Raw genomic sequence first — 26,931 nt, 5'->3', positions numbered from 1 at the left:
TTTCCAGCATTTGAACTAAAGTAGCCTTTCTTTTTCTTGAAAATACCTTCAGAATTCCTTTTTTGCTGAAAGGAAAGAATGAAAAAGAACAACTTGGCTTCCTTCCTTTTTTAAAAGACTCAGTTATTCTGAATCCTTCCTGGAAAAACATTTTCTGATGCTGAGATTAGCCAAGATCAGAGAGTCACTGTCTGTGAGTACTTAGCTGTAAATTCACATGCTCTTGGCTCCTGGTTTGTTTTATCTCCTGTGTGTGTATTCTGGTTTTGCTGACAACGTGAGGTCCGAAGTGACTTCACCAAAAGGATGTTATAGTCGTGGGATTAAAATGTGTGTTGGGCAAAACTGGCAGCTTCTGTGCACCACTGACCCTGTGCTGGCACGATGCATAACTGAAAATAACATTTTATTCCAGTGTGGGTCCTGTGTCAGTCCTGGAGAGGTAGCAAGTGTCTGTGGGGTTCCCACTGGGAGTTGCAGTGCCGGGGTTGCCCTGTGGGTCCTGGAGCAGCAAGGGATCAGGGACAAGGTGGGGAGTTCCTGTACACCCCAGCCCTTGGGAGGGTTCACCCTGCTGACTCAAACAGCCCTGAGAAAGCTGCTGCTGCCTCGGGTGAGCTTTGCCCATGGAGTGCCAGCCCCGAGGGGATGGTGGGTCCCTTTCCCGTGTCTGTGTGTGCTCGTGGTGGCTGCATGTTTGAACATCCCACCAGTGGCTCACCAGGAACATCTCTGGGCTGCTGGTGCTGCTTTCCAAGCAATGGAAACACCTCCTGGGGGCAGTGAATGAAGCAGTGACTGTGGTGGAGACCTGCAGCAACCCATGGCTGACAGTGCCTGTGCCAGGCTCTGAGCCCCCGCTGCCTCCAGGGCAGGCAGGTTCTGCACGGGCTGCTCTGACCCAGGAGGGGCACCCTCTTCACTCTGATCCCTCTCTGATATTAAAAGAAACATCTGACAGAGAGGCCATGTAGCTCAAATCTTTTAAATGCAGGTCCTTTGGAGCGAGTGGTGTACAAACAGAGATCTGGAGTTTTCTTGTTGAAACCTCTGACACTTCCCTTGTGCTGAGCCTCTGCTCCACCTGGCATTCTTCTATGGGAGGTCTCATGTTGGCTTTTCCCTTCCCCCTTCTAATATTGGTTCAACTCTAAACTGAAGTAGTAGTGCCACAGGGCTTCCTCTGCTCCTGCTGGAGAGTTTTCCCTTGTGACTACATGTAGGAAATACCTGGTTGGTTGTGTATGAGCTGGATTTAATTTCTAGGTCATGGTGAGCAGGGATGAGGGACCAAATTTTGATCCAGTGATGACATGGGTAAACTCCCACTGATTTCCAAGGACTGAATTGGCTGTAGAGGGTGGAATCTTGCAAGTCCAAGTGCCTCTGACAAACACATTTGGCTCACTCTCTGCCAGCACTCCATTATTTTTTTCCCCAATTCAGATGTTTATGTGAGTGCTTGTTGGCTTGAGAGGCTGAATGTGTCTGGGTATATTTGAGGGTATAAATGACATTAAACATATCTAGAAAATGCCATCAGCTCTACTCAGCTGGAAGAGCCTTATAAAGATCTTGTACCCTTGTCTCAGAGTTCTGCTCCTCTGGTTTCCCCTGGCTGGGAGGATGCAGGTTTCTTGTATGAGTTCCCACAGCTGCCACCTCACAGCCCCCAAGGGCTTAACCCTACCGACCTCACATCCCAGGTGAGCCTGAAATGGCAGTAGGTTTTTTTTCATGGCACTTAAATTTATGGTGGGCAGAAATGCTCTGAGACTAAACCTCCTGTTATGTCATATGGATGAATGATTTTTTGAAGCAAGAGGAGTACAAATATTAGTGGCACGTGTCGGTAATAGGCAGTGCAACCCAAATCTGGGGACAGAGCCACCCCTGAAGGTCCTGCAGTGCAGTACTGAGACAGTGTGATTTGTTTATCCTGATACTGAGAAAAGCAGCTGTTGTGGTTTAAGCCCCAGCCAAAACCAGCACAGCAGTGTGTGTGCAACAGTTTTTACAATTTTATTCCATGTATTAAAAAGACAATAAAATATTTCTGTGCAGCTCTGAGAGGAGCACTCACCTCAGGGAAACGTGCTTTCAGCAGCAGGAGTATAGGAATGACACATGGTGGAAAACATAAAACCAAACATAAACACCTTCCATAGACCAGGGAGCTCAAGGAACTGCCTGAACGTGCAAATGTCTGGTGTTGTGTGTGACTGCCAGAACAGCCTCTGAAATGGGACACACAAATACAAGGGGGTTTGCATTGAAAGCTCCACAAGTCTCTTTCTGCAGATCATGTGTGGTCAGCAACGCTGGTGCCCTGCAGAGGGAGTTTTACCTTCATTACGGGAACGTTTAACCTGCATTTCCTCTCTGACGTGGCTCAACAAGGGGATGTGGAAGTTTCTGCTGTTGTTCTGGATGGACACACTGTTCTTTGCTATTTTCCTATTCACCAGTATTATGAGCTGTAGTTGTGTTAACACCAAAACACTGCGTGGAGGCAGAAGCCAGCGGGGAGTTCAGGAACGCTGGACGTGACGTGCTCTCACACTTGTCAAGCCACTGCACTGAGCAGTGTGACCTCAATGAGGCTTCCTCCTCTCTGCTTTCCCAGACATCTAATGCTATCCTGTTTCTCAGGGTCTTTTCCAACCTGAAGGATTCCATGTGCATGTGGTGGAAGCCCCTTGCCCGTGACCATGGGCGTGTCACTGGCCCAGTGCTGGCACTGGAGTGAGTGTGAGGCACGAGCTGAGGAGGGGATGGTGGGGATGAGCATCAGGTGTCCTCTGCATGGGGATCTCTGAGGGGTCTGTCCACCTCCCATTGCCCTCTCCTTGCACTGCAGAGAAGGACAGCCCACAACATCCTATGATGTTTTCCCTCCTGAGCTGGTGGAAAGGAACAGGAGGGAGCCTCATCCACCTGCACAGACAGGTTGTGTTTAAATTGTTTGTGGGTGCCATTAGGAGGCTGTGTTACATTTCTAGGTGTAGTTTTTGAAATAACTCTTATTGCAAGACCAAGACAAGCCAGGGAGCCTGAGTGACATGTCAACTGATGGGCTTGTTCCCAGAGATGTAGTTTCCCTGGCTTGGAGTTTCCCTGGCTGACTGGGAGCTTGCTCTCAGTTCTGACTTCTGCTGAAAATCTGGCAAAGGGCAGTGCTGACCTTGCAGAAGCATTCAGTCCTGCAGGGGATAAGGAAAGGGTCAGACACCCAGAACCTGGCTCCCTTGGTCTGTGGAAGAAGCTGAGACCATTTTCCTCCCCCTGTGGGACCCAGGGACCATGCCGGGTCCCTGCCTGGGGGGAGGTGAGGCTCCTCTCCCAGAGAAACCCCCTGCCCTGGGTCAGGTCCCCTCCTGGACACCAGGAGGCTGCTGTGGGTGGGCAGTGGGGCCAGGCTGTGCCCGGGGCCGCTGTGCTGAGGGGCCACTCAGCTCCTGGACGTGCTGCCAGAGCTCCGTGGGCTCCTCGTCAGCTCTGGCTTGTGAGGACCACTGGGATAAACTGGCTCCAACAGCTAAAGCTGGAATTTGTTTCTAGCCAGAAAGAATTCAGTCCATGGAAAAACCGTAAAAGTTTCTGGTTGTGGCAGGATTACAGCAGGGCTGACAGTGAAAGTTCCTGTTTGGAGCAGGATTACAGCAGAAATGAAGTTTCTCAGGAACTCAGATTTTCCACTCAAATACACGCTGATAATTATATATTTGCCTCTTTGTGGCTTGAAGTCAGACTCCTCCTGAAGTTGATTTTTCTGTTTTGTAGAAGCTAAATCTTCTGTAATTTATAATTTTATCATTTTAAAGACATACTTTTCCTTGTAAAATTGCATTTTATTAGACCTCACAGAACAGCAGACCAAGGTATTTTTACTTCAGAATTTGGTGTATTGTCTGTGTCACTCAGAATTACTCTGTTTGATTCAAACCTGGCAGCTGTGTGTCACTGCCAAGGGGTGAACCTCCTCCTCTCCATGAACTGTGGCACAGGTACATGGTTCACCCTGGGGACGTGTTTGCTGGCTGCTGTGGAAGCTGGATGAGGTCCCAGACTAACACACTTAGTGCAGGCCTCCCAGAATCCCTTTTTTCCCAGGATCTAGCAGCTGCCTGTCTTCCCTGTGCCCTGCTGCCTGGGTGGTCACACAGCCCCTGCTCCCTCGGCATCCCAGGAGCACAGGGGTGCAGTTATGGTTGTGGCTTCATTACATGTCCCGAGGAGCTTCCTGAGGCCACCAACCTGTGATGGGCTGGGGCAAGAAACCCTGGTTGCTGGTCACTGGCATTACTTAAGTAGGGTCTGTGGTTTTTTAACCTGACACCATTTGTGTTCTGAGACTGTTTCTGTGAAGGTTTTGGTAAAACCTTTTGTCCAGTCCTTGGTGAAATCCCAGCAGAAATCTGTCTTGTTAATATTCTGATTGTCCTCCTCAGCTCTGTTGGTTATTGGCAAATGCTGTGGATTCTCTTGCAGCTTTTTAATGTTTTTACGCATGAGCAAACGGTGGGATGCACTTCCCGAGGTACTTTTATAAGTGATAGGGCCACAAGGTGAGACCTGCCAGGGAATCTGCAGGCAGTGACACTCAGGTTTGCCTTTGTCACTCGGTCTGTGCAAAGCAATGAGTCAGTTCCCAGCCCTTCCTTCACTTTCCCACAGGCAAAACCCAGTCTTGGAAATGATTTAATATTTAGAGAAGTAGTTTGAGAGTTATTTGCTTAGCTTGCACTACTATTATTAAAGTCAGAGGTTTTTAAAGGTTTTAGTGAGTTAAAATTACAGATGGTTTTCACTTCTAAACACCTGAGGGGAGCACAGGGACTGGCTCTGTGCAATGGGGAGACCTCAGCCACAGCAGGGAGGAGCCTCGGGGACTTGGGTGCTTTGCAATTGCAAATCCCCTGCAGTGGCTTCAGAATCACAGAATCCCTGAGGCTGAAAAAGCCCTCCCAGCCCATGGATTCCCCCTGTGCCCGATGCCCACCTTGTCCCCCAGCCCAGAGCACTGAGTGCCACAGCCAGGCCTTCCTTGGGCTCCTCCAGGGGTGGGGACCCCAAACCTCCCTGGGCAGCCCCTGCCAGTGTCTAACAACCCATCCAGTGAGGAAATTCTTCCTGATGTCCAACCTGAACCTCCCTGGCACAGCTTTAGGCCATTTCCTCTGGTCCTGTTGCTGGTAGTCTGGGAGAAGAGGATGACCCTCACCTTGTGACACCCTCCTGTCAGGTAGAAATTTCAGCCTCAACTTGAAAAAGTTGAGTCTTTTGCTGGAGGCTGAGCAGGATCCTGCAGCAGCACTGCAACCTGCTGGGCACTGCAGGTGCTTTAAAGCTTAATAAAAGTCTCTGTAATGAACCTTCAGTTAATAAACACTAACAATCAGTTACTGCAAATCCATGTCCTTAATGCTTATTAAAAGTATTTGACACTGCAACACTTCTCAGAATTACTGTGAGGCCAAACCCCATGTATCCATTCTAAGCACTCACTGAGAGCAAGGAACAAACTGCCCACTGAACACAGGTGTATCACTACCTGTTTCTGGTGGGCAGAGTGTGTATTGACATGACTCTGCTTTCACAAAGGGTTTTCCCCCCAGTGGTGTCTACCGAGGTCACACATTTTCTGCTTTGGTTTTAAATGGTTTGAATTTTAACATCAACTAAATACTTTCTGCAATGTTTTCTTGTAGTTTTCATGCAGCTTTGGTGGATTGATAGATGGAGCTACTGTAAATGGTCCTGCCTTGAATCCTCACTCTTAGACCTTACGTGGTGAGATTTTTCTGGGAGGGATTTCTGTTGGCTCAGCTCTGAGCAGTCAGAAGTGATCTACAATCCCAAATGCCTCGCAGGGTGTTTTGAGAAAACACATGGGTGGTATCTGGTATGACCATGGACACTGAGCTCTGCTGAGGAGCTGTTCAGAACCATTCTGTGTCCCCTCATGCACTAACGTTCCCTGCTCATCTCAGGGTGATGAGTGACCATCAGATGGTTGATTTGAGCAGCCAATATTCTGTGGTGATTGCAGCTTATTCAAACCTCTGTGGCCTGGACTTTCCTGAGATTTCCAGTGCTCCTCAGCTCCAGCCTGGCTGCACATGCTGGTTCAGGATGTCTGGGTCTGGCTGAGAATGGATGTGAGAAACAGATGGGGAAGGGCAGAATATGTCCCCAGATTAGGACATTGGGAGTTCAAGTTTTCAGTTTTGTGCTTCATTTTAGCTGAATGACCGATTTTATTTGTCATAACTAGAATGTTAGTGTGAGGTTTGCTTTAAAATCGCTTTTATTGGGAAATAAACTTTCACTACGGCGATCTTTGGAAACAAGATGAAACCTTCAAGTTTGCCGGTTCTGTGACTACATTGCACATGTGAGACCTGTGAGACATGCAACTACTGCTCAGACTCTGGTGCTTTTGAGTGTAACTGTGACTGAAGGTTGGCAGCAGCCAGCAGTGACAGCTCCATAGCACTGAGCTGGTGCTAAACCAGCCCCCACGGGCAGGGAAACATCCCGGGATCCCACAGGGCCGCTCCACCATCCTATAATGGTGATGTTATTTCTGAGCATTAGCACAGAATGGACCTTGTGTTGGCACAAATGGGATGTGATCCATGTTTCTTCAGAATATGAAGATCTTCCAGAGATCATTAAGATGATTTTACCCCCTTTTGAGTGGCATAACTTACCCTGGCTGAGTCCCCACTCTTCTGGTGGAAACAGAGAGAGTTTAAATCCCTCCATCCAGCACTGCTGGAGGGATGGCTCCAGGGGATGGATAATTGGTAGCACAATGTTTTTAGCTTGCTTTAACCTTTCTATTACAAATACAAATGCCGAGCATTTGTGGCACTTTGGCCAAACCTTCTCTTGCATAAAGAAATGTCTCTGGGGTCTTTTGTGTTGGTGTTTCCAGCAGCTGGTGAGAATTTACCCCTGGTTGTTTTCCTTTCCCTCTCCTATTCACAAAAGGAACAAATTAAGAAAGTCAAGCTTTTCTGCTTACAAAATGAAAGAAAAAACTTTATAGACATGAGGTCTGGGCAGCAGTTTGGGCTTTGTTTTGTGCAGCAGGACTTGCTTATGCAAGGGACAGCCTTTGGCAGGGCCCTGTGGAGAGGTGGGCACGGGGCACCTCCTGCAGCACTGGGAGAAACAGCTCTGGGGAGAAATGGGATTAAAAATACATGGGGGGGGAAAACATGAATTACACCTTCATGAGAGGCAAACTGTTTCCCAAAAATCCACACTTTACCTAAGACACTGGACTCGTTCAGCACAAGTCATGTAATGAATTTTAGGCTGATAAATACTATCTAACAAAGTAATATCTGCAAAAGATATTTTTAAAACATTTTCTTTGCTGGTCTCTTCAATTTAAGAGTTCCCAGCCTCATCTGAAGTGCAGTTAGCTGTGATCAGGGTAGGCAACATGTGACAAAGCTGACAAATACTGGGGTCAGATTTGTGGTATTGCAAAATATGCTGCCTACAAACATTCTTGTGAAGATAAAATGGGAAATAAAAAATGGGCAGTAATATGGGGAAAAGGATGTCCAGAGCCAAGGCTCAAGGACTGATGCTTTCAACATGTATTGTTTCATGTTCCATTTTATTTAATGTCTTTGTTTATGAATCAAGTTGTAAATTTGAAGAACAGACCCTGTGCTTTCTCTTGGTCCCTGTGCAGTATTCCAGCTCAGCTGGAGAAGCTGTGAGCCTCTGGTTTGGATAACATCTCTCCTGTTCCTCATCCTTTACAAGCCCAGTGACTCTGCAATCCCAAAGCATTGCTGATTTCAGAATTAAGCTTTAAACATGTGTTTCTGCTGCATACATGTGTTTCTGCTGCATACATGTGTACATTCACAAAGTCAGAGGCATGTTTGAGTAAACAAATCCAAACCCTCTCATGCTGCAAACATTTCCCAAATGTCTCTTCCTCTTCATGGTCCCTCAGGTGGTCAATCCCCTTCCCAGGTGGCTGCCTTGGGCTTCCATTTTATCAGAATTGCTTCAATTTTGTGTAAGATTCCTGCTGATTGTCTACAAGGTCCCTTCTCTGCCAGTCTCTGTTCCCCTGGGATGGCAAATCTAACTCCAGCAATCTGCTGCTGGATCCTGAATTCAGGAATTGTGCTTATTGTTGTAAAAATGGGAAACCGTGTGAGCACTGGAACTGCGTGAACATTGAGAAGCTGGGAATGGGAGGTGTGAGCTGGATGGAATTCTTGCTATAAGTCTGGGTTTCTTAATTTATTTTGACCTCTGAAACTTAAGGTAGGACAGGAATCAGTGGAGGTGGTTGGGAGTGTGGGTAGATCCTGGTTCTCTGTGTGCTCAGTGAGGGGGTTTCTGTCCTGATCTGCCTCCAGAGCAGTCGCTGGGTTGGTTCAGAGCGAGAGGCTCTGGTGCACCCAGGAAGCAGCTCTGCTCCTCTGAGCCTGTTGCTTCACTTGAGAGAGGAACAGTAAAGAGCAAAACTGTTGCTGCCTTCCTGCCAAACAGTAGAAAGTCGTATGTTTTGAAAGCATCAAAGCAGAACACTGACTTATTTCAAATCTCCTCTTATCCTGATGATAATGTACTATTCAGACTGAGTTGGGAGATGTTTTATTGGCTACTTTAATGCCTTCATGAAACCGTCTTGTTTCTGGAGCTGCTGCTTTGTCACGTGTTCAGAAACACTGCATGTGCTAAACTTCAGCTTATTTAAGCTTCAGAGAATCGCTTTTCTCCGTTCAGGGTATGAATGTATTGTCAAATAAGACATTTGTTTCCATTTATACAACTTGCAATTTGGTAATAAGCAACAGATGGAAAAGCAGTATCCAAATTCTCTTGTATAAAATGTCTTATGGATTTCGTTTTGTAAAAGCAGGCCAGTTCCAAGTCCTGTAAATGCCATTAAAAAGTACACACAGTAATAATGAAGAAAGGAAACAGAAATACCTGAAACTTAGTGAAGTGATATGAAATGTAGTACTGGCTTCTGAATATCAACCCAAAAGCTGTTTCAGGGTTCAAAGGGTGTTCTCAGCTGGTCTGACTGTACTGACCAGTCAGTGGGTGTTCATCAGAGGCTTTAAAGGGCAGAATAAGTAATTTTTGCTTTTTACTACAAGGTTGTAACTTGACTGAGCAAAGGCAAATGTGGACAACATTCAGTGGCAGCAGTGCTGTGCTGTGGCCTTTCCTCTGTTCTTGAGGTGACAGTCACAGCCTGTCCCTGTCCTCCCTAGAGGGAAGGACGGACAGAACTGGTGTTCCTGTTCCTCATGGGGTTTTGAGGGCCCTCGGGTACCCTGGTTTGGTGGAATGGAAACCGTCTACAGGGCTGCACTGCCTCCCTGTGGCTTCTCCCTTCATTCCCAAAATACTGTATTGGAATGAAATCCTGCCTATTGCAGTGAGGCCACCCTGGCAGCCCGGGGGGGCTGTCACTGCCAGGAGCACCCCGAGGGTGCTGTCACTGCCAGGAGCAGCCCGGGGGTGCTGTCACTGCCAGGAGCATCCCTCTGTCCGGCCACTGCCACACCAGGGACGTGCCCAGCTCACGGGGCAATGCAGGACACCTAAACTCAGGGCAGGTTTAGGCTGGGTATTGGGAAATAATTGTTGCCTGGAAGGGTTGCCCAGCCCTGGCACAGCTGCCCAGAGCAGTGCTGGAACCCCCGTCCCCGGGGGGATTTAACAGATGTGTGGCTGTGGCACTTGGGGACGTGGGTCAGTGGTGGCCTGGGCAGTGCTGGGGAAGGGTTGGACTCGATGGTCTGGGGGCTTTTCCTACCAGAATGATTCTGTGACAGACAAGGCAAGGGCTGGGAATGCTGTGATATTACAGCAAGTGGAACTGCAATAGAGGTGTAAGAGAGCTGCAGAGGGATTGTTGATACAAACAGATGTAAGTTATAAACCCTGGTTAGTGTCACAACCAAGATGTAAGGTTATAAGCTCACATATTTCTCCTTTCCAAACCACACCTTGAAAACTCAATCTGATATTTTTAGCCCAGCTGACTTATTCAGGTGGCAGGTCAGCACTTGAGCAAGTCCCTGCCAGTGTCTCCATGGCTGAGCACTATGTGGTGACAGGCAATCCCAGCCCTGACTGTCCTGACATGGAGCACAGGGCTCAGGGGGTGCTGGCTCTGGGCAGGGTGATGTGCTGGCTGCTCTTCTTCCCATTGCAGTTTTAAACTTGGCTTTAGTCTGCTTAACTTTGCATTAATTTTTTTCTGAAATGCCGGTAGCTTGGAATAGATGGAAATGCAGAAGTTGGCAAGGAGGGCATGCTGCATGGCTCTTGGTATGCTGTGAGGAGGAAGAGCAGAAAAATGGGGTTTCATCATCATATAATCATAGAATTGTTTGGGCTGGAGGGGATCGTAGAGATTATTTCATTCCAACCCCCTGCTATGGGCAGGGACAACTTCTGCTAGACCAGGTTGCTCCAAGCCCTGTTCAACCTTATTTAACGAAATTAAATAAAGAGGGAAAAGACTAAACCAAGTGTTTGTTTGCTTTAGAAAGTTCTGAGCAGTGGGAGAGTAGGTGATATGCAGCAAACCAGCAGTGGTGGGTGCTGGTGCTGGCTCTGGAGAGCGCTGGCAGTGTGGAGGCTGGTGCTGGGTGTGGCACTGAGGGTGATCACTGCATGGCACTGAGCTGGAGTTTAATGATCACGTGTTTCATTTGACACCCCATCCCTTGTCCAAGAGGGGTCTTGTGCTGTCCCAGCTGGCCCCTTTGACTGAAAGAGATCTAATAAAATTGGCATCAGGGCATTCCCATATTACATGTGATGCTTTAGGGTTCCCTTGGGTAAATGGTGAGTTTAGTTCATGATTCCCTTTATCTGGGAGTGCTGTGGGTTAGGGAAGGCTGCTGGGGCAGTTCACTGGAGGGCAGAGGGCTGGATCTGCCAGCAGATGAGATGTTGGTCTCTGAAGGCTAAGCACTGCGAGCTCCTGCCTAAGCTGAAGGTGACCTCAGGGCAGGGACAGAGCAGAGCCCAGGCTGCCACTGCACAGCTGTGCTTCTAGCTTGAGACCAGCATGGAAGGAGAGGGGGAACCTTCCTTAAGTGCAACAAAATAAGGCACCAGTTTTGTGGTGGTTCCAGGTCTGGCCATGTCTTCCCCTGTCCTGTTTTCCCATGCCAGAGCAGTGGTCACACAGAGCAGCTGTCCTGGGAGCTCCTGCCACTGCTGGTGAGGGGCAGGGCAGGAGAGGGCTTTGTCCTCCATTCCCCATCACCAAGCTGTGCCTTCTCTTCCTGTGTGACCTGAAATCTGGTTCCTTTACCTGTGTTTTACCTCAGAGCCCCTGAGAAAAGGTCTGAGCTGTGCAAAAAAGAAGATGGGTTTGCTGGTCTGTGTCCAGCCCTGTGTGTACACAGGAGTCTGCTGCTGGAACCCAGGCACTGTGCCAGGCTGGGCTCACCTGTCCCTTTTCTCAGCACCTGGTGTGGCCTCCAGGGCAGGTGAAGTGACCACAGAGCCGTGTTCTCTTGGTTTTGCTGGAGTGGGTCAAGAATATTGTGTTTAACCAGCTGCTGTGCTGCAGAAGGACTGAGGAGGGAGCACAGGGTGTCTTGTCCTGACTGAGGAGGAGAGCACAGATGGAGTTTAAAAAGACTTGAATAGTTTGGAGGTACCCAGAGCTTAAAGCAAATGTCTGAAAGTTTGACTAAGGTCTGCTTCTGCTCTGTGTTTAGGCTGGTGGCACATGGTTCATCTTGAAGCCTTCTGTGATGTTTTGTGCTCTGCTCCCCCAGTGGATGCTCCAGCCCCACGGGCTGCTCAGTGTGAGGGCACAGGGATGTGGTGCTTTGCTGTTGGTAGAACTTCAGCAAAAGAAGTAACTCAAATTTTAAACTGAAAAGGTAAAACCCCTCAATTATCTCTAAAGCAGGGTTCCTGGGGCTGCAGCTGTTCTGTTCACCCCCCCCCTTCGTGTGTGTGCCTGCAGTTGTGGTGTTTCTTTGGTGAAATTATTACCTGTTTGAATTGACTCCTCCCCGCCCACCCTCTGCAGAAGTGGCAGCCTCTGGGAGATGCATAGAAATCTCTTAATGCTGAGAACAGTGGCAATTAAATCTGATCTGTCAAATATTAGCCAGAAGCCCTGCCCTGTAAAAGACTGTTTTATCTGCCAACCTTACTATTGCACAAGGGGCTGGTGTGTTGTGTGAGCCAAAGGTGTCTTTGCCAGGGCAGGAGGTGCCGGTTCCTGCCCGAGGAGTGGCAGTGGGTCAGCTGCTGCCATGGGCTGATCCCACCAGGCATCCCTGTGAGCTGGGCTCTTGTCGAGCCGCTGCCCCGGGGGGCAGAGCTGTGCCCAGGGCTCTGGTTGAGCTGCCGCCCTCCAGAGTGGCTCCTGAATGTCCAACCCATGTGTTTACATCTGGGTGTCACCGTGTGCAGCTCCCAGCCACATCCTGCTCCTCGTTTCTCACACCTCTCCCCTGCAGAGTCCTGGGGCTGGCCGCTGCGGGCAGGGACGGGGTGCTGAGTGTGCAGCCTCACTGCTTAATCCGGGCTGGGCACGCCAGCTCGGTCACTCCCAGGGCTGCACGCCTTGCTGGGGAAACATGTTTTCTTGGGAGCCGCAAAGGGGAGTAACCTCTGCCCCGTGTGATCCGACGAGAAATCACTCCCTGGCCGGGACTCAAACAAAACACGGGATTAACTTTGCCCTGTGCTGACTTGCGGCCGCTCGCAGCCGGTGAGAGCTGCTCTCCGCAGCCATGGGGGCCAAGCTGCTCTGCCTCTGCCTCCTGCCAGCCCTGCTCGCCTACTACATCTACACCCCCATGCCCGCGGAGCTGGCACAGCCCTGGAAAGTGATGGTCCTCTGTGCCCCCTTCAGGGCCGTGGGGCACCTGGTGAGTGGGCAGGGCTGGGGAGCAGGGGGGTTCTCGTGGAGACACGGCAATGCACAGGTGTCATACTGCATGTGTTGTATGTCTGTGGTAGTATACTCAGTGAAGGACTGTATTAGATGAAACTCAGCATTAAACTTACTGCAACTATGATAGATCTAAGAATAGAAAAGATTTAATTGTGCAGTCTTGAGAAAAGGCCATTTGGAGTAACTGGAATATGATGTTGGGTGTGACCACAGCCTGACAAGCACAGATGAGTTTCTTTTGCTTCACAGTCCTGTGCAGCTGAAGCACTACTGCTCGAATCATTCTGCTTCTCAGCCCCTGTGTACTGAGATCCCTTGGCAGTGTTGGGTGTCAGGGGAGGGAAAACTAGAGCTGCTCCTAAATACTACTGATTTTTGTGATTTCATGAAAATCTACTGACAGAATGAGCCTAAAAACTACACCAAAGTAATTATAGGGGTGATAGTGCTAGAGCACGTAGAGATTAAGCCATAGATACATAAAAATAAAACTTCTTTTAATACCACCGTGATCTTGCCTATGTAAAATGGTCTCTAGCTCCTGAGTGCAGAGCTGTGTGTCACAGCCTGGACAGGTGCTGGTGTTACACCCTGGCTGCGCTTCTAAGCCAGTATTTATTGCCAGCATGGTCTGTGTGTCCCTCTGTGCTATTTTAACATGTATGACATCCCTGGTTTCTGCTTCACTTCAGGCACGTTACAGACCCTTCCAGCACGTGGAAGTGGTCTGTGAAGCTGCACATCGTGTGTAAATAATGGTGCTGGAGCTCCCACCTCTGAGGTGCAGTAACTGGGAGCTGGTTTGAACCCAGGCTGTCCTTGCTGTACAATGTGGCTGCAGCAGCGTGACTGAAACCTAAAAACAAGGTCAAAGATGAAGGTTTGGGGGGAGGAAGAGGGCTGAATGTTGCAAACATCTTCCTGGGTGGCTACAAATGTTGTGAGGCTGCTTTTCTTTTTGCACAATAAAATCTGTTAAAAGAGGGGTCTGAGGAGCCAGGAGAGAAGCTGCTGGGTTTGCTGGGGGGATGCTGCTGGAAGGCTGGGCTGCTGCAGCCACCAGCACCCGGGCTGTTGGCTCCAAAGGGCACTAGTTTGGTTTTGCCTTTTCTGTCACTCCAGTTGCAATACCAGGGCGTGATTCTCAGAAGTCCTTGAGAGACACTGCATTTATGATTTTCTAGTGGAGACGAGGGTACACAGCTTTTTGGGATGTCTCCTAAACATCACTCTGGAGTGTACCTAAAAGCCACTGTTGATGTCCAGAGCTGTGAGGCAGCCCTTGTCAGCAGGGGAGACTTTATTAGGGTTGTTCAGCCAGCAGGGGTGAGGGATGAGGGTTTTTTTGGTGTGTATCATGGACTCTTTGCTGCCCTCTCTCTTTTTTTTTATTTCTTTTTTTTGGGGGGGTGAGGTAGTGGGAGATTTAAAGGGGTGGGAAAGAATCTGTAGTCTACACTGTTGATGTGCTGTGTTGCTGCTTCCTCTCCCAAATCTCCTGCTGGAGTGGCCTGCAAGGAGGGTCCGTGCCCAGGGAGCTCAGTGCCTGTGCACCCCAGACCCGCTGGCTGGGTCAGACTGTCGCCCTTGGCACAGCAGCGCCAGTGCAGGAGTGCTGTCTGTGTGCTGGTGGATCATGTGTTGTCACTGGCACACGGAGCTGGCGTCTCTGGAGCTGCTGTCCCAGCTGCCTGGGAAGCCTGAGCCCGTTCCCCACAGTGCTTACAGGGCAGTGACTCGTGGTCACTTGTGGTAGGTCTGCAGAGGGGACCCTGCTTTAGTCTTTGAGTTTGAACACAGGGAGCAAACTGCTGCCCTTGAGCACTCCTGAGCAGCAGAGTCCTCTCTGAGCTCACAAAAGGATGTGTCAAGAGCACCACGAAGTGGCAAATCTCCCTCCCCTGTGCTGTGGTGGGTGCTGGGGAGCCCCCAGCCCAGCACCCCCGCCAGGGTGTGCCCAGCCTGCCCCTCTGTGCCGGTCCCACTGCAGCAGGGAGGCTGGGAATGTCTGCCTTTGCCTGGGAATATCTCCCTTTGCCTGTCCATGTCCCATGGCCCCGTGCTGCCGAGCTGGGGGACAGCCTCCAACAATGCACCAGCCACTTGCTTTGGTGCTTGAGCAGAAAATGCTTCAGGTGTTTTAGGAAGTGCTCCATGCCCTCAGTTGAAACGTGAAGAAAGTATAAAGTGCAACTCAATGTCTTTGCTGTGGTTCTGTGACGTCCTCCCAAAGCTCCCTCCCTCCTTGGCCCCACTCCTCAGAAGCACTGAAACCCAGACTCAAGCCTTTTCCAGCCCCACTCACAAACTGCCTGTGTCCCTGCAGGCTGATGGGGACCTTCTCTGGAGAGTGTCCCATCGAGAGCATCACCCCTTGGGATAACTCAGCTGCTGAAAGTCGTGAGGGTGCTCCACCTGCCCAGGCACATATATTTGGGAGTTTTGTTCTTTCTGCCCTGCTCCTTTATGGAAGAGGGAGGAAGTGACTGTGGAAAATGCATGAGGATCCCAAACCCCAAAGTGGTTGGTTTTCCTGTTAACCTGTGACACCCTGTAATCTCACACTGGGACAATGAGGATTTTCATATGAGAGCATGATTTCCTTTGATTTCCATAGGATAATGGCCTGGAAACCGCAGGCAGCAGCTCAGTGGTTTTCTACAATGCAGATTGTCCAGTTGTGGAAAACACAACTGTGAGCGCTGAAAATCCTCAGTGCTGGGGCTCAGGGAATTCCTTTCACCATGGGGGTTTCACAAGCTCAGTGGAATCACAGCAGGGCTCACTTTGACAGATATATTTGTTTTTTCAAGACACTAATCCTGGGGGGAAAGGCAACACTTGAGAAATATTTACATAAACTATGTAAATGTTGTGGCTAAAACTGCAGTTCTGGCACACGAGTGTTTGTTTTTGTGGAGCCAAAGGCAAGGACCTGTGTTTCCCTTTGTGGTGTGCCAGGGACTGCCCACTCATCTCCATCCCTATTCCAACTCACTGGGATTGGCAGGGCTCCTCCTGGCACCACCTGCTCCAAGCCTTCAGAGAGAGGTGACTGGTAAAATGTGGTGACAATGGCTGTCAGGTACTGTAAGTAAGGGCTGAGCTCTGTGCTCTTGGGAAAAAAATACAGCAAGCAAACCAAGCAGGGTCAGACTGTCTGACTTACACCATCAAAGTCTGAATGCTAGAGCTTACACCTGTCAGCAGGTGATCCAGTACAGTGGGAGGGCTTCACATTCTTTCTGAGGAGAATAAAGCATCTCTTGGAAGCCAAAATTCCAACAGCCTGCACCAGGCTCGGCTGTTTTATTTCTTTTTAAACTCAAACCTGCTCTGAGTTTCGTCTGTTTGTACCTTCAGATAACGTGTAAGAACTTGGCTTTGTTACTTAACTGTTTCTGTTGTGATGTGATGAGGCAGGGAGGAGGCTGGGGTGGAAAGTGGGTCGTGTCATGTCACCTGGGGCAGTGGTGGAGGAGCCAGGCTACTGTTTCTGACAGTGGCACAGTGGCCGTGGGTGGCTCTGTGCAGTGTGATCCCTGTGCCACCCCCACGCCATGCTGGTGCCAGTAGTGCCATTCCCACGCCATGCTGGTGCCTGTGGCAGGCACAGGAGCTGTGGGTGGCTGTTGGTGGCTCTCTGTGGCACGATCCCTGTGCTGGTGGGTCACTGAGCTGGTCAGTGTGCTGTGGAGGTGACCCACATAAACACTGAGCACGAGTCTGAGTGCAGGTACAAAGCAGCAGCCCCGGTGCCAGCGCTGGGCTCTGCCCCAGCTGGGCAGCAGTGACACAGAGTGAGCGACCGGCACCGAGTGCTCCTTTCAGTGCCAAGCTCCCATCAGACGGACACACCCGGGCCTGTTGCTGTCGTGACCTGCACAGCAACTTCACGGGCTTGCACAGAGCATCGAGTGCCTTCGTGGAGATTTAATCTGAGAGTAACTGAGGCTGCACTGAAAGCACTGTTTGCCCTTGTCTTTAGTCCGCGGTGCTGGATCTGCTGGGGCTGGTGCACTACATGAAGGGCATGAGGCTGATCACAGCTATGGAGACCGTCATGGTCACATCCGATGAAAACGTCACTGTGACAGACACCGAGTTCAACAACGTCCCCGTCCTCCTGTACCTGCCCAAGAGGGCACCTGACGGGCTGAGGAGGGCCATGGTCTACTTCCATGGCGGGGGGTGGTGCCTGGGAGACGCAGGTAAGTGCTTTTCCCTTGGTGCCAGGGGTCTGTGGAAGATCTCAACAGCCCGTGTCAAGCGCTGCCTTTTGTTTTATGGGACTTACCACAGGGGAGGGTCAGGGAACTGGTGTGTCAAGAGTTAAAAGCAGGTGGAGGTTTGGGAAAGTCACCTGAAAGCTTCTGCCAAGAGGAGCATCAGGCTGTGTGTGTGTCCGTTCTCACAAGTACTGGGGTGTATTCCAGTGACTTGTTTCATTTCAGGCATGAAATCCTACGATCACACCTCACGGCGAACTTCAAACGAGCTGGATGCTGTCGTGGTGTCAGTCAAGTAAGAGAGAGTCTCCTTCCAGATGGGATGAGGGTTTGGAATAAATTAATTTGTTTCAATTAATATAATTTTGCAATACCTCTGTCTTTGGTCATGTGTCTTCCTGCTGGCTATAAGCACTTGTGAACCGAGGCCATCAGGGTGGCAGTGGTGAATTGTGGTTGGTGGCTATTTTGGCTGTATGAAGATAGGAGGTACTGGAATACTGGACTGTCCTGAATAGACTGTTCCCACTTCTCTGGGCGCAGAAATAACAAACATGCCCCAGCTCAGGCAGACATCAGCGAGCCCCTCTCTTTGTTAATAGCAGGGACTGACACACCTCTCTTGCCTCCACAGCTACAGGCTGGCCCCTGAGCACCGTTTCCCGGTGCCCTTTGAAGACGTGTACTCGGCGACCAAGTTCTTCCTGCAGAGCAGTGTCCTGGCCCAGTACGGGGTGGACCCTGCACGGGTCTGTGTCGCAGGGGACAGCGCTGGGGGCAACCTGGCTGCAGCTGTGGCACAACAGGTACGACTAAAGCCTGGGCTGCAAGCTCAGAATAGTTATTTTTGTCATTTCACGGCCTCTAACAAGCACCTCAGCTCAAAGCACGTGCAGCTCTCGCGGTCTGTGCACACAGGACATCCCACAGCCCACGAGAGCCAATGTGCCTGAGCCACTCAAGGGCAGCAGAGGAGCTTTGGTGTCATCCGGACCTTTATACCCTAAATAAGGCTCTCTGCCCTCTAATTGGGGCATACATCATGCTAACCTTAAGCACATATTGACTGGTCTAGGTATGGTGTTTGAAAAGGGAATTTTAACAATTTGGCTCATAAAGATGTAAATAGCAGGGTAAAAAATCTCAACCAAACAAAAAACCATCACTAAGTGTTCCAGTGTCTGATCACACAGTTCAGTGCCTTTTGCACTTCTCACTCAAGATTATTAAAAAAAAAGCCAACATCATGCTGTTGCTCTCTTGAGAACTTGTTTGGATTGTAATGGATCTCACTGGGAACACTGGTGAATTTGCTGTGGATGCTGAAGGCAGAAGATGAGGGAGAAAATGGAAGATTTATTAGTGAAGAGGGGAAAAGAATGACATATAAGAAATGTTAGTGTTCAATTCATCACATTTTATTTGTCACATCTCTAAAATGCACAGAATTGCAGTTGCTTGAGTTGTAACACCTCAGGGCTAAAAACCAACCAGCGGATAAGCTCCAAATTGTGGGAAATTATTAAAGGAGATTCAGAAATGTGAAATTTTCATGATATAAGAACAGAAAATTTCTGCAGTTATCGAAAAAACATCGGTTACTACTTCAGAAAGTATTAAAGCCTCCAAAAGAGTATTTCCCAAATATCGTTATCCTTCAACATAAGAAATAAAATGAAATTGTATTTGATGTTTGTGAATTTTTAGCACAGCACATTGTTTTAGGTGACCCACCTATGGATTCAGAATTTCTTTACTCTGTCCTGGTTTTATCGATTTTATTTTGCTCATGTTGTGAAATGAGTGTCTTATTTCCTTACTTCAGATCTTCTGTCAGTGTGGGAGAGCCAGCACTTTCACTGACTCTTTGAAATTATCTGTTTTCTTCTACAGCTGTTGGAGGACCCTGAAGTCAAAACGAAGCTCAAAGCCCAAGTTTTGCTCTACCCTGCTCTGCAGGCCCTGGACCTGGATCTGCCGTCCTACCGAGACAACGCCAACAAGCCCCTCCTGTCCAGGTTGCTCATGGTCAGGTTCTGGAGCGAGTATTTCACGTCAGACCCCTCTCTGAGGGAGGCGATGGCCTCCAACAGGCACGTCCCCGCTGAGGCAGGACACCTGCTGCAGTTTGTGAACTGGAGCCGGCTGCTGCCCGCGGGGATGCGCAAGGGGCACGTGTACGCGGCCCCCAGGCCGGGCAGCGCGGCGCTGGCACGGCGCTACCCCGGGTTCCTGGACCCGCGGGCGGCCCCGCTGCTGGGCAGCGATGCCCGGCTGCGCCAGCTGCCCCCCACCTACATCCTGACCTGCGAGCACGACGTGCTGCGGGACGACGGTGCCATGTACGCGCAGCGGCTCCGCAACGCCGGCGTCAGCGTCACCCACGACCACGCGCAGGACGCCTTCCACGGGGCCCTCCTGTTCATCTCGTGGCCCTACGAGCTGGCCGTGGGGCACCGGCTCTTCAACAGATACATGCAGTGGTTGAAGGAGAACCTCTGAGCCGCCCCACGTCTGCCAGGCGTGGCCGAGGGCGCGGGGCTGTGCCAGCTCTCGGCCCTGTGTGCCATGGCCAAGGTGCTCTGCAATGCTCTGCAGTGCTGGGACCGGAGTCTGATTCTGATCTGAGCATTCTTCCAGTGCTGTCTGAGCCTCAAACCTGCTGGAACTGCCCTGGGCTTCCCCTCCTGGCCCTGCAGCCTCTGGCACTTGGTGTCTTGTCTCTGTTGCCGCTTCTTTCTTCCTATCACAACACCTTCATACCACAGGCATGTGCCAGTGGGCCAGGTCACTGTGGGCACATGGGAGGCACTTGGTGGCTGCTTTCTCCCTGTCCCTCACGGCTCCTGTTTCCCATGGGATGTGCCAGCAAGGCCCTGCTGCTGCCAGGGGTGATGGGATGAATGGGGGCACCAGGACCAGGTGCCGGGCAGCTGGTGGGACCCACCCATCGCAGGCAGTGGCTGGGCTGGGGCTGCTGTCCCTACCCAGCAAGGCTCCAGGGAAGCACTTGGAAACCCAGTGGCCGAAAAATTGTGCAAGTGTTTTGGGGTATGGGGGGGGATTGTTAAATTTTTTTTTTAAAAAGCACCTGTCTTGCTCATACTCACTTTCTTTAATCCTTGAACTAGCAGGAAATAGTGCAACAAACCAGCACTGGATTTTCATCAGGAAAAGGGAAGCTGTGAAGGTCCCAGCCTTACAATAGCACTGCTGCATGGTCCATGCTCTCCTTATCTGATAGGTCATGTACTATGTGTTCTAATTGTCCTTAAAATTGTTTGGTAGTTTTTACATATGATCTTGTTAAAGTAAAATTAGCTTAGTAGCTTTATAGGTTTGAAAAAGAGTTCAGCTTTCTGTGTGGAACAAATAACCTGTGTGTAAATGTTTTGTGTGCTAAATATAAACCCTAAAACTTTGACGCATGAATACGGGGGTTGGCTGTTGGTTTAAGACAATCAAACCATGGCCATGTACTTCGTGTATCCTGCTTTTCTTTTGCATAAAAGATACCGAATCTTCAATAATTCTGGGTTATTTTTCCTGAGTGTGTGCAGCCTGTTCACACTCGTGAGTGGAAGAGGAAATAAATCATTCCCAAAGCACCTGCAGCAGTCAGGGCTTCATCAGTATCCATTGCTTAAGAGCCCCTAACTTTTTTAAGTACTACACTGGTTTAAAAACAAACAAACAAACCAACCAACAACTGCCCGAGAAACAGAACCTGACAGTCCTTTTGGTCTTCAGTGGTTTTGGAGCTGGTGTTTGGGTTGTTCCCTGTTGGGAAATGCAGGGAACTCCTGCTGGTGTGCTCAGCCCGGCCGTTGGGCCCGTTCAGGGGCCCCAGTGCTGCCGTTACAAGTTACCCCATTGAGCTGTTGGGTTCTGTTCTGGTTCCTCGTGCTGAGGTTGGCTCAGCCCCCGCTGAACCCTTCCCAGCAGGACAGCACGTTTGCAGCCTGCTGTGCCGGGAGCAGTGCCCGGAGCTGCCGGCACGGCCCATGGCACCAGGCAGGGAGCACTGGGCACAGACCTCTCTGGCAACCTCTGCTGAGACCCCCAGACCAGGTGTTCCTTAGGGATAGGGCTGTCTGAAGGCAGTGGAATTAGAGGTGCCAGCTCATGTGACTGGGAGAGCCTCAGAATAACCAAGGGTTAGAAACCCGTGCTCAGAAACACAATGAGCCGATGCAACAGCCACAGAGCTGTAAATCTGGCACAAATGTAACCCTACGGAAAGGACATTAAGGAGCATTTCTTGCTCCCCCGCCAGTTCTCTGAGGTGTTACTGCAGTGGGAAGGAAGAAACGCTCCATTTATTCAGCCCCACTTTATCCTTCAGTGCAACAGCAGTTGCCTGAATGGACAATATATTTAAAAGCTGGTAAATGAGAAGCCAGGGTTGGCTTTTTAAATTGGAATTTTAAATCAGCTTTAAATCAGTGTTGGGATTTTAAATCAGCTTCTGTAATGCTTAAATATGAGCTGATCTGTTGGCCTTATCTGCATAGAAAAGCTACAACAGCTTTTTATATCTCTTAATAGGGTTAATGTTTGCTGACAGTGAAATACATCACAATAAAGGGGAAGGGGGAAAAAAGGGTAGAGAAGCTGTGGCTTCCCCATCCCTGGAGGTGTTCAAGGCTAGGTTGGATGGGGCTTGGAGCAACCTGGTTTAGTAGGAGGTGTCCCTGCCTGTGGTGGGAGTGGAATGAGATAGTTCAGGAACATCAATCACCATGGAGCTGGGTCATTCTGCACTAGCAGTATTTATCATATTTTCATCTTTACCAATAATTTCTATCTCGCAATGCTGAATGAAGCAGCGAGCTTTGGAGTGGTGATGTGTTGCTGTATGAAAACTAAGTACTCTTCTTTAGTGTTGTAATAGAATTAAATGTATTGTTTAATTGGTTTGCGAGCCGTGGGAAGTCGCTGAGCTGCCGCAGCTGCTGTGTCGGTCTCTGGGTGCAGTAGGAGAGGCTGCTCCAGGGCTGAAGGTGACTGCGTGTGAGCAGGAACGAGCCGCCAGCTCTGCCCTCCTGCAGCCCCCGGGCATCTCCCAGGGCATGGGGTGGGGAGCAGTGCCCTCTCCCTCCGTACGCCTCCATCCGCCCCGGGCAGTTTCCCAGCGGATCCCTGTGAGGTGGAAGTGTTATTTGCAGCTCCCTCGGCGCACATCGAGCAGCCCCACCCTCCCACTGCCCCCTGTGCTGCTCAGCCACACAGCTCCTGCCTCCGCCTTGACTCATTAATGATTAAATCCTGCTCGCACTCGGCGGGACGGCAGCGGGGCTGCACCCCTGGATCCTGGAGCCCGGCGGGGAGGCAGCACCCACAGCCCTGGCGATGGTAAGGGTCTGGTGCTGGGGAGCCTCTTCTGTTCCTCTGGCGAGCCCGTTTCTGAGCGAACCTTTAACTGCATTACCTGCTTACCTTAGCATTGATCCGTCAGCCTTTTCCTAACAACTGCCTAAATCGATGTATCTGTCAATACAGGAACTTGTAAATTGGTATTGATATTTGGAGTGCTCATGTCCGTGCTGTGCTTTCCAGATTTAAAACCTCACTCAGGTGTTGAGTTTCTCCTCAAGAGCGGAGCAGCCAGGGCTCGGTGGGTGCTGCAGCTGAGGTGACTGAGCAGAGTGAGCACTCCGTAGCATTTCTGTCCCCTGCGGGGCACAGAGGAAGTGTAGAGACTTGCTGGAGGTAACTTTATTAAGTTTTGGGTATGCTGTGCTTTGTTCTGCCTCATGATCTACCTTTAAAATGAAATATGGTGCTCTGAGGGCAGAGACCTGTGAACAGGTTGTGGACACCAGAACACCTTTGAAAATGCTTAACCTCAGCTTGAGTTCAGTTTTGATCTATATCCCGGTTTCTAGTATTTTGTTTTCCCTGCTTTCTAATTGTTTGCTGACGCTTTACTTTCAGCTTTCACTGAAAGCTGTGTCCTGCAGCTCCCTGCAGTGCGGGCTTTGCTGAGGAGGAAGCGGGGTGAGCACTTGAGATCCTGCTCTCTTTCCTTCCCTGTCCTGAAAGGATTTTTTCAACCAACCTTTAGAAAGAAAGAAAGCAAAATTTGTCATCAAGCAAGCTCATGCATGGGGCAGCTCCTAGAAAGCTTTGGCAGAGTGCACAGGAGAGACACTCCATCCTCTGTGCCTTTCTGGTACCCAGTTACCAGCAAAACTGTGCAAAGCACACGACTAATGATTCTGTTAATTTAATAAACACATCTCTCCTGGCTTCCTAATGAATTCTGAGTAGTGTTGTCAGTGTGTCTGCACTGCTGCTAATGAGCTCATCCTTCATAAGCCTTGACAGAGAACTTCTGCTTCGGTGATGAGTGAGGGCTCATGGGGCCGGCGTTGGGTAATGGGGGCAGATGACTTCCAGCAAGGGCACTGACAGGGCACTGACAGGGCACTGACAGGCTGGCTTCACTTTCCTGCCTGCTGGCATTGCTGTGGCTTTGGCCAAGCAGCAGCTGGCACGTCGTGGCAGGTGCCTTCAGGTGCTGCTCTTACTTCAAACTCCTCACACAGATCTTTGCTCAGGCAAGTTTTCATCTTGCTCCATAACTCTGGTCAGTGGCTGAAAGTGCAAATTCCATGTGTGAGAGACATTCTTTCAGGTCAAGTAACCCATGAAGGCTGGAATGAAACTGGAGGATGTATTCACCAATTACAGCAACAATATAAAAATGGAAATGTTCTTTTATTCATTTTTTGTGTTTTTTTTTTCCTTTTAACTTTCCAGGCTGTGAATGAGACCAGTGACTGCTTGCTGACAAACAGAGTCCTAGAAAAGTATTATCTCTCCACCATGTATACCCTTGAGTTCATTTTAGGCTTCATTGGAAACACCATTGCGGTGTTTGGCTATATCTTCTGCCTGAAAAAATGGAAAAGTGGCAACATCTACCTGTTCAATTTATCCCTATCAGATTTGTTATTTCTCTGTACTCTGCCAGTATTGGTGAACAGCTACTCCCACGATCAGTGGGCAAAGCAGGACATCCTGTGCCACAGCAACAGATTCCTGCTGCATGCCAACCTGTACAGCAGCATCCTCTTCCTCACTGCTGTCAGCGTTGACCGGTACATGCTCATAAAACACCCCTTCAGGGACCACGTCCTTCAGCAGAGGAGAACGGCTGTCCTGGTGTCCACTGCCATCTGGGTCGGGGTGATCCTGGAGCTGCTGCCGCTGGTGCATTTCCTGGAGCCTCTGACACCCGCCAATAATTACAAGTGTCTTGATTACGCGAGCTCTGGAGACCCCGCAGAAAACCTCATCTATAGCATGTTCCTGACTGTCTTTGGGTTCCTCATCCCTCTCTTGATCATGTGCTGCTTCTACGTGAAGATGGTTCGTTTTCTTAAAAACAGGAGTGAGCAACTCAGCTCTCCCCTGACCCTCGAGAAGCCTCTCACCCTCGTGGTCCTCACCGTGGTGATCTTCTCCCTGCTCTTCACTCCCTACCACGTCATGCGCAACGTCCGCCTCGCTTCCCGAATCCCGGCCCTGAACGTCCCCGAGTGCACGCAGGGCATCATCAGCACCATTTACGTCATCACGAGACCCGTTGCCTTTCTGAATAGTGCCATTAATCCTGTTTTCTATTTCCTCATGGGTGACCACTTCAGAGAGATGCTGATGGCCAAAGCAGGGCAGCTCTTGCGCAGGCTGACGATCACCGGGTAGTGAGTAAGGAAGGAGAGCCCCTGGTAGTGGGAGATGGCAGGGAGGGAACTCCCTAGGGAGAACAATCAGTCATGTGCCATTTTTTTAAGATAACCTTATTTATGCTATAGAATAAGTGTGAGCTGATTGTGTTCCTGGAAATGCACCTGTTACCTTATTGTACAGGAGACCTGCTGCTGAGCTGCCTCCAGCAGATCAGGAGAGGTGCTCACTCCCAGCAGTACAGGAGGACCCTGCTCTCAGAGCACAATACCCCCCAGCACATCAATATTGTAAACAAAAGACCATCAAGTCAGCTCTTGGAGGGAAAAACACACTGCTGTCAAATAACTGCTTTGTGAGCCATGATGTGATGCTGGGCTGGAGCGGGGATGGGCTAAAACGAATGTGTCTCTGTACTCAGCAGGACAGCCAGGCGAGCTCACAGGGCCATCGTCACAGTCACTTAGCAGAGTATGGAGCTACCTAACTTTAATGTAGTTGTCTATAAGTGCCAGCAGAATGTATGGCCTGAGGCAGAATTTGGACCTTAGAGTTCAGACTTCATTAGCAGTTCTGCTAATGAACCAGGAGCTAACAAGGAGCCAGTCCCTGCCTGACATCCCTGTGGGATCGATCAGCAGCACAGCTTATTCTCCAGTGGACTGTCCCACGTTCAGATGGAAAGGGGGAAGAGATCAATGGAATAATGACCCTGTAGGAGTTTGGGCTGGAGAAGGAGCTGCCTGGAGGGAGTGGGGACAGGGTGTAGGCAGCCCCCTTCCCTGCCTGCATCCCTGCAGGAGATGAGGAGCCCCCAGCCCTGCCTGGGGACTCGCTGCTCCACAGCACAGGGAACAGGACACCCGCTGGGTCCCATCCAGGTCACCCTGGGTTCAGCTCTCTCTTCTGTGTCGATCATCTTCAACTGCTTCACTGTGCCAGAGATAGCAGCCCCAGATAATAAACCCTGCATCCTGCTTAAAAAAATAGAGAAAGTCTCCTTTGTGTTGTTTCACTTTATTTGCTGATCTCTGGAGTGTCCCCGAAGCCTCACCCTCTGCCTTGGTCCGTGTCACACGGTCCTGTGCCTCGGCACGGTCCCGTCACAGCGTCACCAGAGCAGGGGCTGGTTCCCAGCAGCAGTGCTGTGCCCGCCAGGGGGGTCACTCTGGGCTCTTGGCAGCAGTCCAGAAGAAACAGTTTTGCTTTTGGTTCTTTTAGCACAGAAACAGCCATGCAGAAGCTCAAGTTACTTTGCCAGTTTAGTAATCCTGCTCAAGGCTGGGTTTGCTGGAACAGGAGGCACTGCCAGCCCAACAACATCCAGGTGTCACTGCCCTGGCCTTGCCTGGGTCCTGCTCTGCTGTCCTGCCCAGCGAGTCTAGTCCAAGCCCTGAGGCAGGGGCTGGAGCCACGGGCACGCTGGCTGCCACTGCCCTCTCCAGAGATGTGCCTGTACAGCACGTGGCATCCCATGCCTGGGTATCGATGGCCAGGAGGTGATTTCTCTTCATAAACAATGTGTAGTGACAGTTCTGGTGCATTAATATGCTCAATTAGTTGTTTTGCTGTGTCCACAGAGGTGAGCAGAGTCATCTGCTCCGAGTGGCTGAGTCACTAAGGATACCTGCCTGTGTACACACCAGCGTGGCATGTACCCACACAGCTGTTCCCTGTTGGCTGGGTACCCACAGATAATCATCTCCAAATATATGCTCCTTCTGTCAACATATACCAAAGATCCGTCATCAGAAAGGTGCAAAGTCAGGCCTGGTGCCTGTGCCCCTGGGAGCCCAGCACTGCTGAGCAGAGCTCCCAGCACTCCATCACCTGGTTCCCTGACAGAGATGCTGTTATTGCCCCAGCACCTGCATGAGTCACATCACAGCACCTTCTCTTTAGCTGGGGAGCTCCAGAGAGACCTGCTGGCCTCTGATCTCTCCCCCCCTGCTCTGAGACAGCCCTGCTTTGTACCTTTGGTTTAGTGGCAGTCTCTAAAGTCTCCATGACCTCCATTTCCCCAAACTTATGGGTGAAATTTCTGGTCATTACACAGTTTGCTGTGGT

At 50.2% G+C, this 26,931-nt stretch overlaps 2 protein-coding genes across 2 annotated transcripts; both read left to right on the top strand.

Moving 5' to 3' along the window:
* Nucleotides 1-12,579: 12,579 nt before the first annotated feature.
* On the top strand, nucleotides 12,580-20,196 carry AADAC (arylacetamide deacetylase). Its single transcript, XM_017835469.1, has 5 exons — nucleotides 12,580-12,914; nucleotides 16,929-17,151; nucleotides 17,395-17,464; nucleotides 17,804-17,975; nucleotides 19,063-20,196. Exons 1-5 carry the CDS (start codon nucleotides 12,777-12,779, stop codon nucleotides 19,669-19,671), a joined length of 1,212 nt encoding a protein of 403 aa, XP_017690958.1. The 5' UTR covers nucleotides 12,580-12,776; the 3' UTR covers nucleotides 19,672-20,196.
* A 608-nt stretch (nucleotides 20,197-20,804) lies between these two features.
* SUCNR1 (succinate receptor 1) lies at nucleotides 20,805-25,845 on the top strand. The gene is made up of 2 exons (XM_017835470.1): nucleotides 20,805-22,524; nucleotides 23,935-25,845. Exons 1-2 carry the CDS (start codon nucleotides 22,522-22,524, stop codon nucleotides 24,880-24,882), a joined length of 951 nt encoding a protein of 316 aa, XP_017690959.1. The 5' UTR covers nucleotides 20,805-22,521; the 3' UTR covers nucleotides 24,883-25,845.
* Nucleotides 25,846-26,931: the final 1,086 nt, after the last annotated feature.

This window comes from Lepidothrix coronata, unplaced genomic scaffold, assembly GCF_001604755.1.
Source record: "Lepidothrix coronata isolate B3197 unplaced genomic scaffold, Lepidothrix_coronata-1.0 Scaffold256, whole genome shotgun sequence".
In the NCBI taxonomy this organism is placed as follows: Eukaryota; Metazoa; Chordata; class Aves; order Passeriformes; family Pipridae; genus Lepidothrix; species Lepidothrix coronata.
The sequence above is the reverse complement of the archived record's forward strand: the minus strand, read 5'-3'. Positions and strand labels throughout refer to the sequence as shown.

Excerpts from the sequence above, each read along its gene's own strand:
- AADAC (XM_017835469.1), top strand. The coding sequence starts at position 12,777 with ATGGGGGCCAAGCTGCTCTGCCTCTGCCTCCTGCCAGCCCTGCTCGCC. Across the intron at positions 17,465-17,803 it reads GCTGTCGTGGTGTCAGTCAA|CTACAGGCTGGCCCCTGAGC; the intron begins GTAAGAGAGAGT and ends TTGCCTCCACAG. Across the intron at positions 17,976-19,062 it reads CTGCAGCTGTGGCACAACAG|CTGTTGGAGGACCCTGAAGT; the intron begins GTACGACTAAAG and ends TTTCTTCTACAG.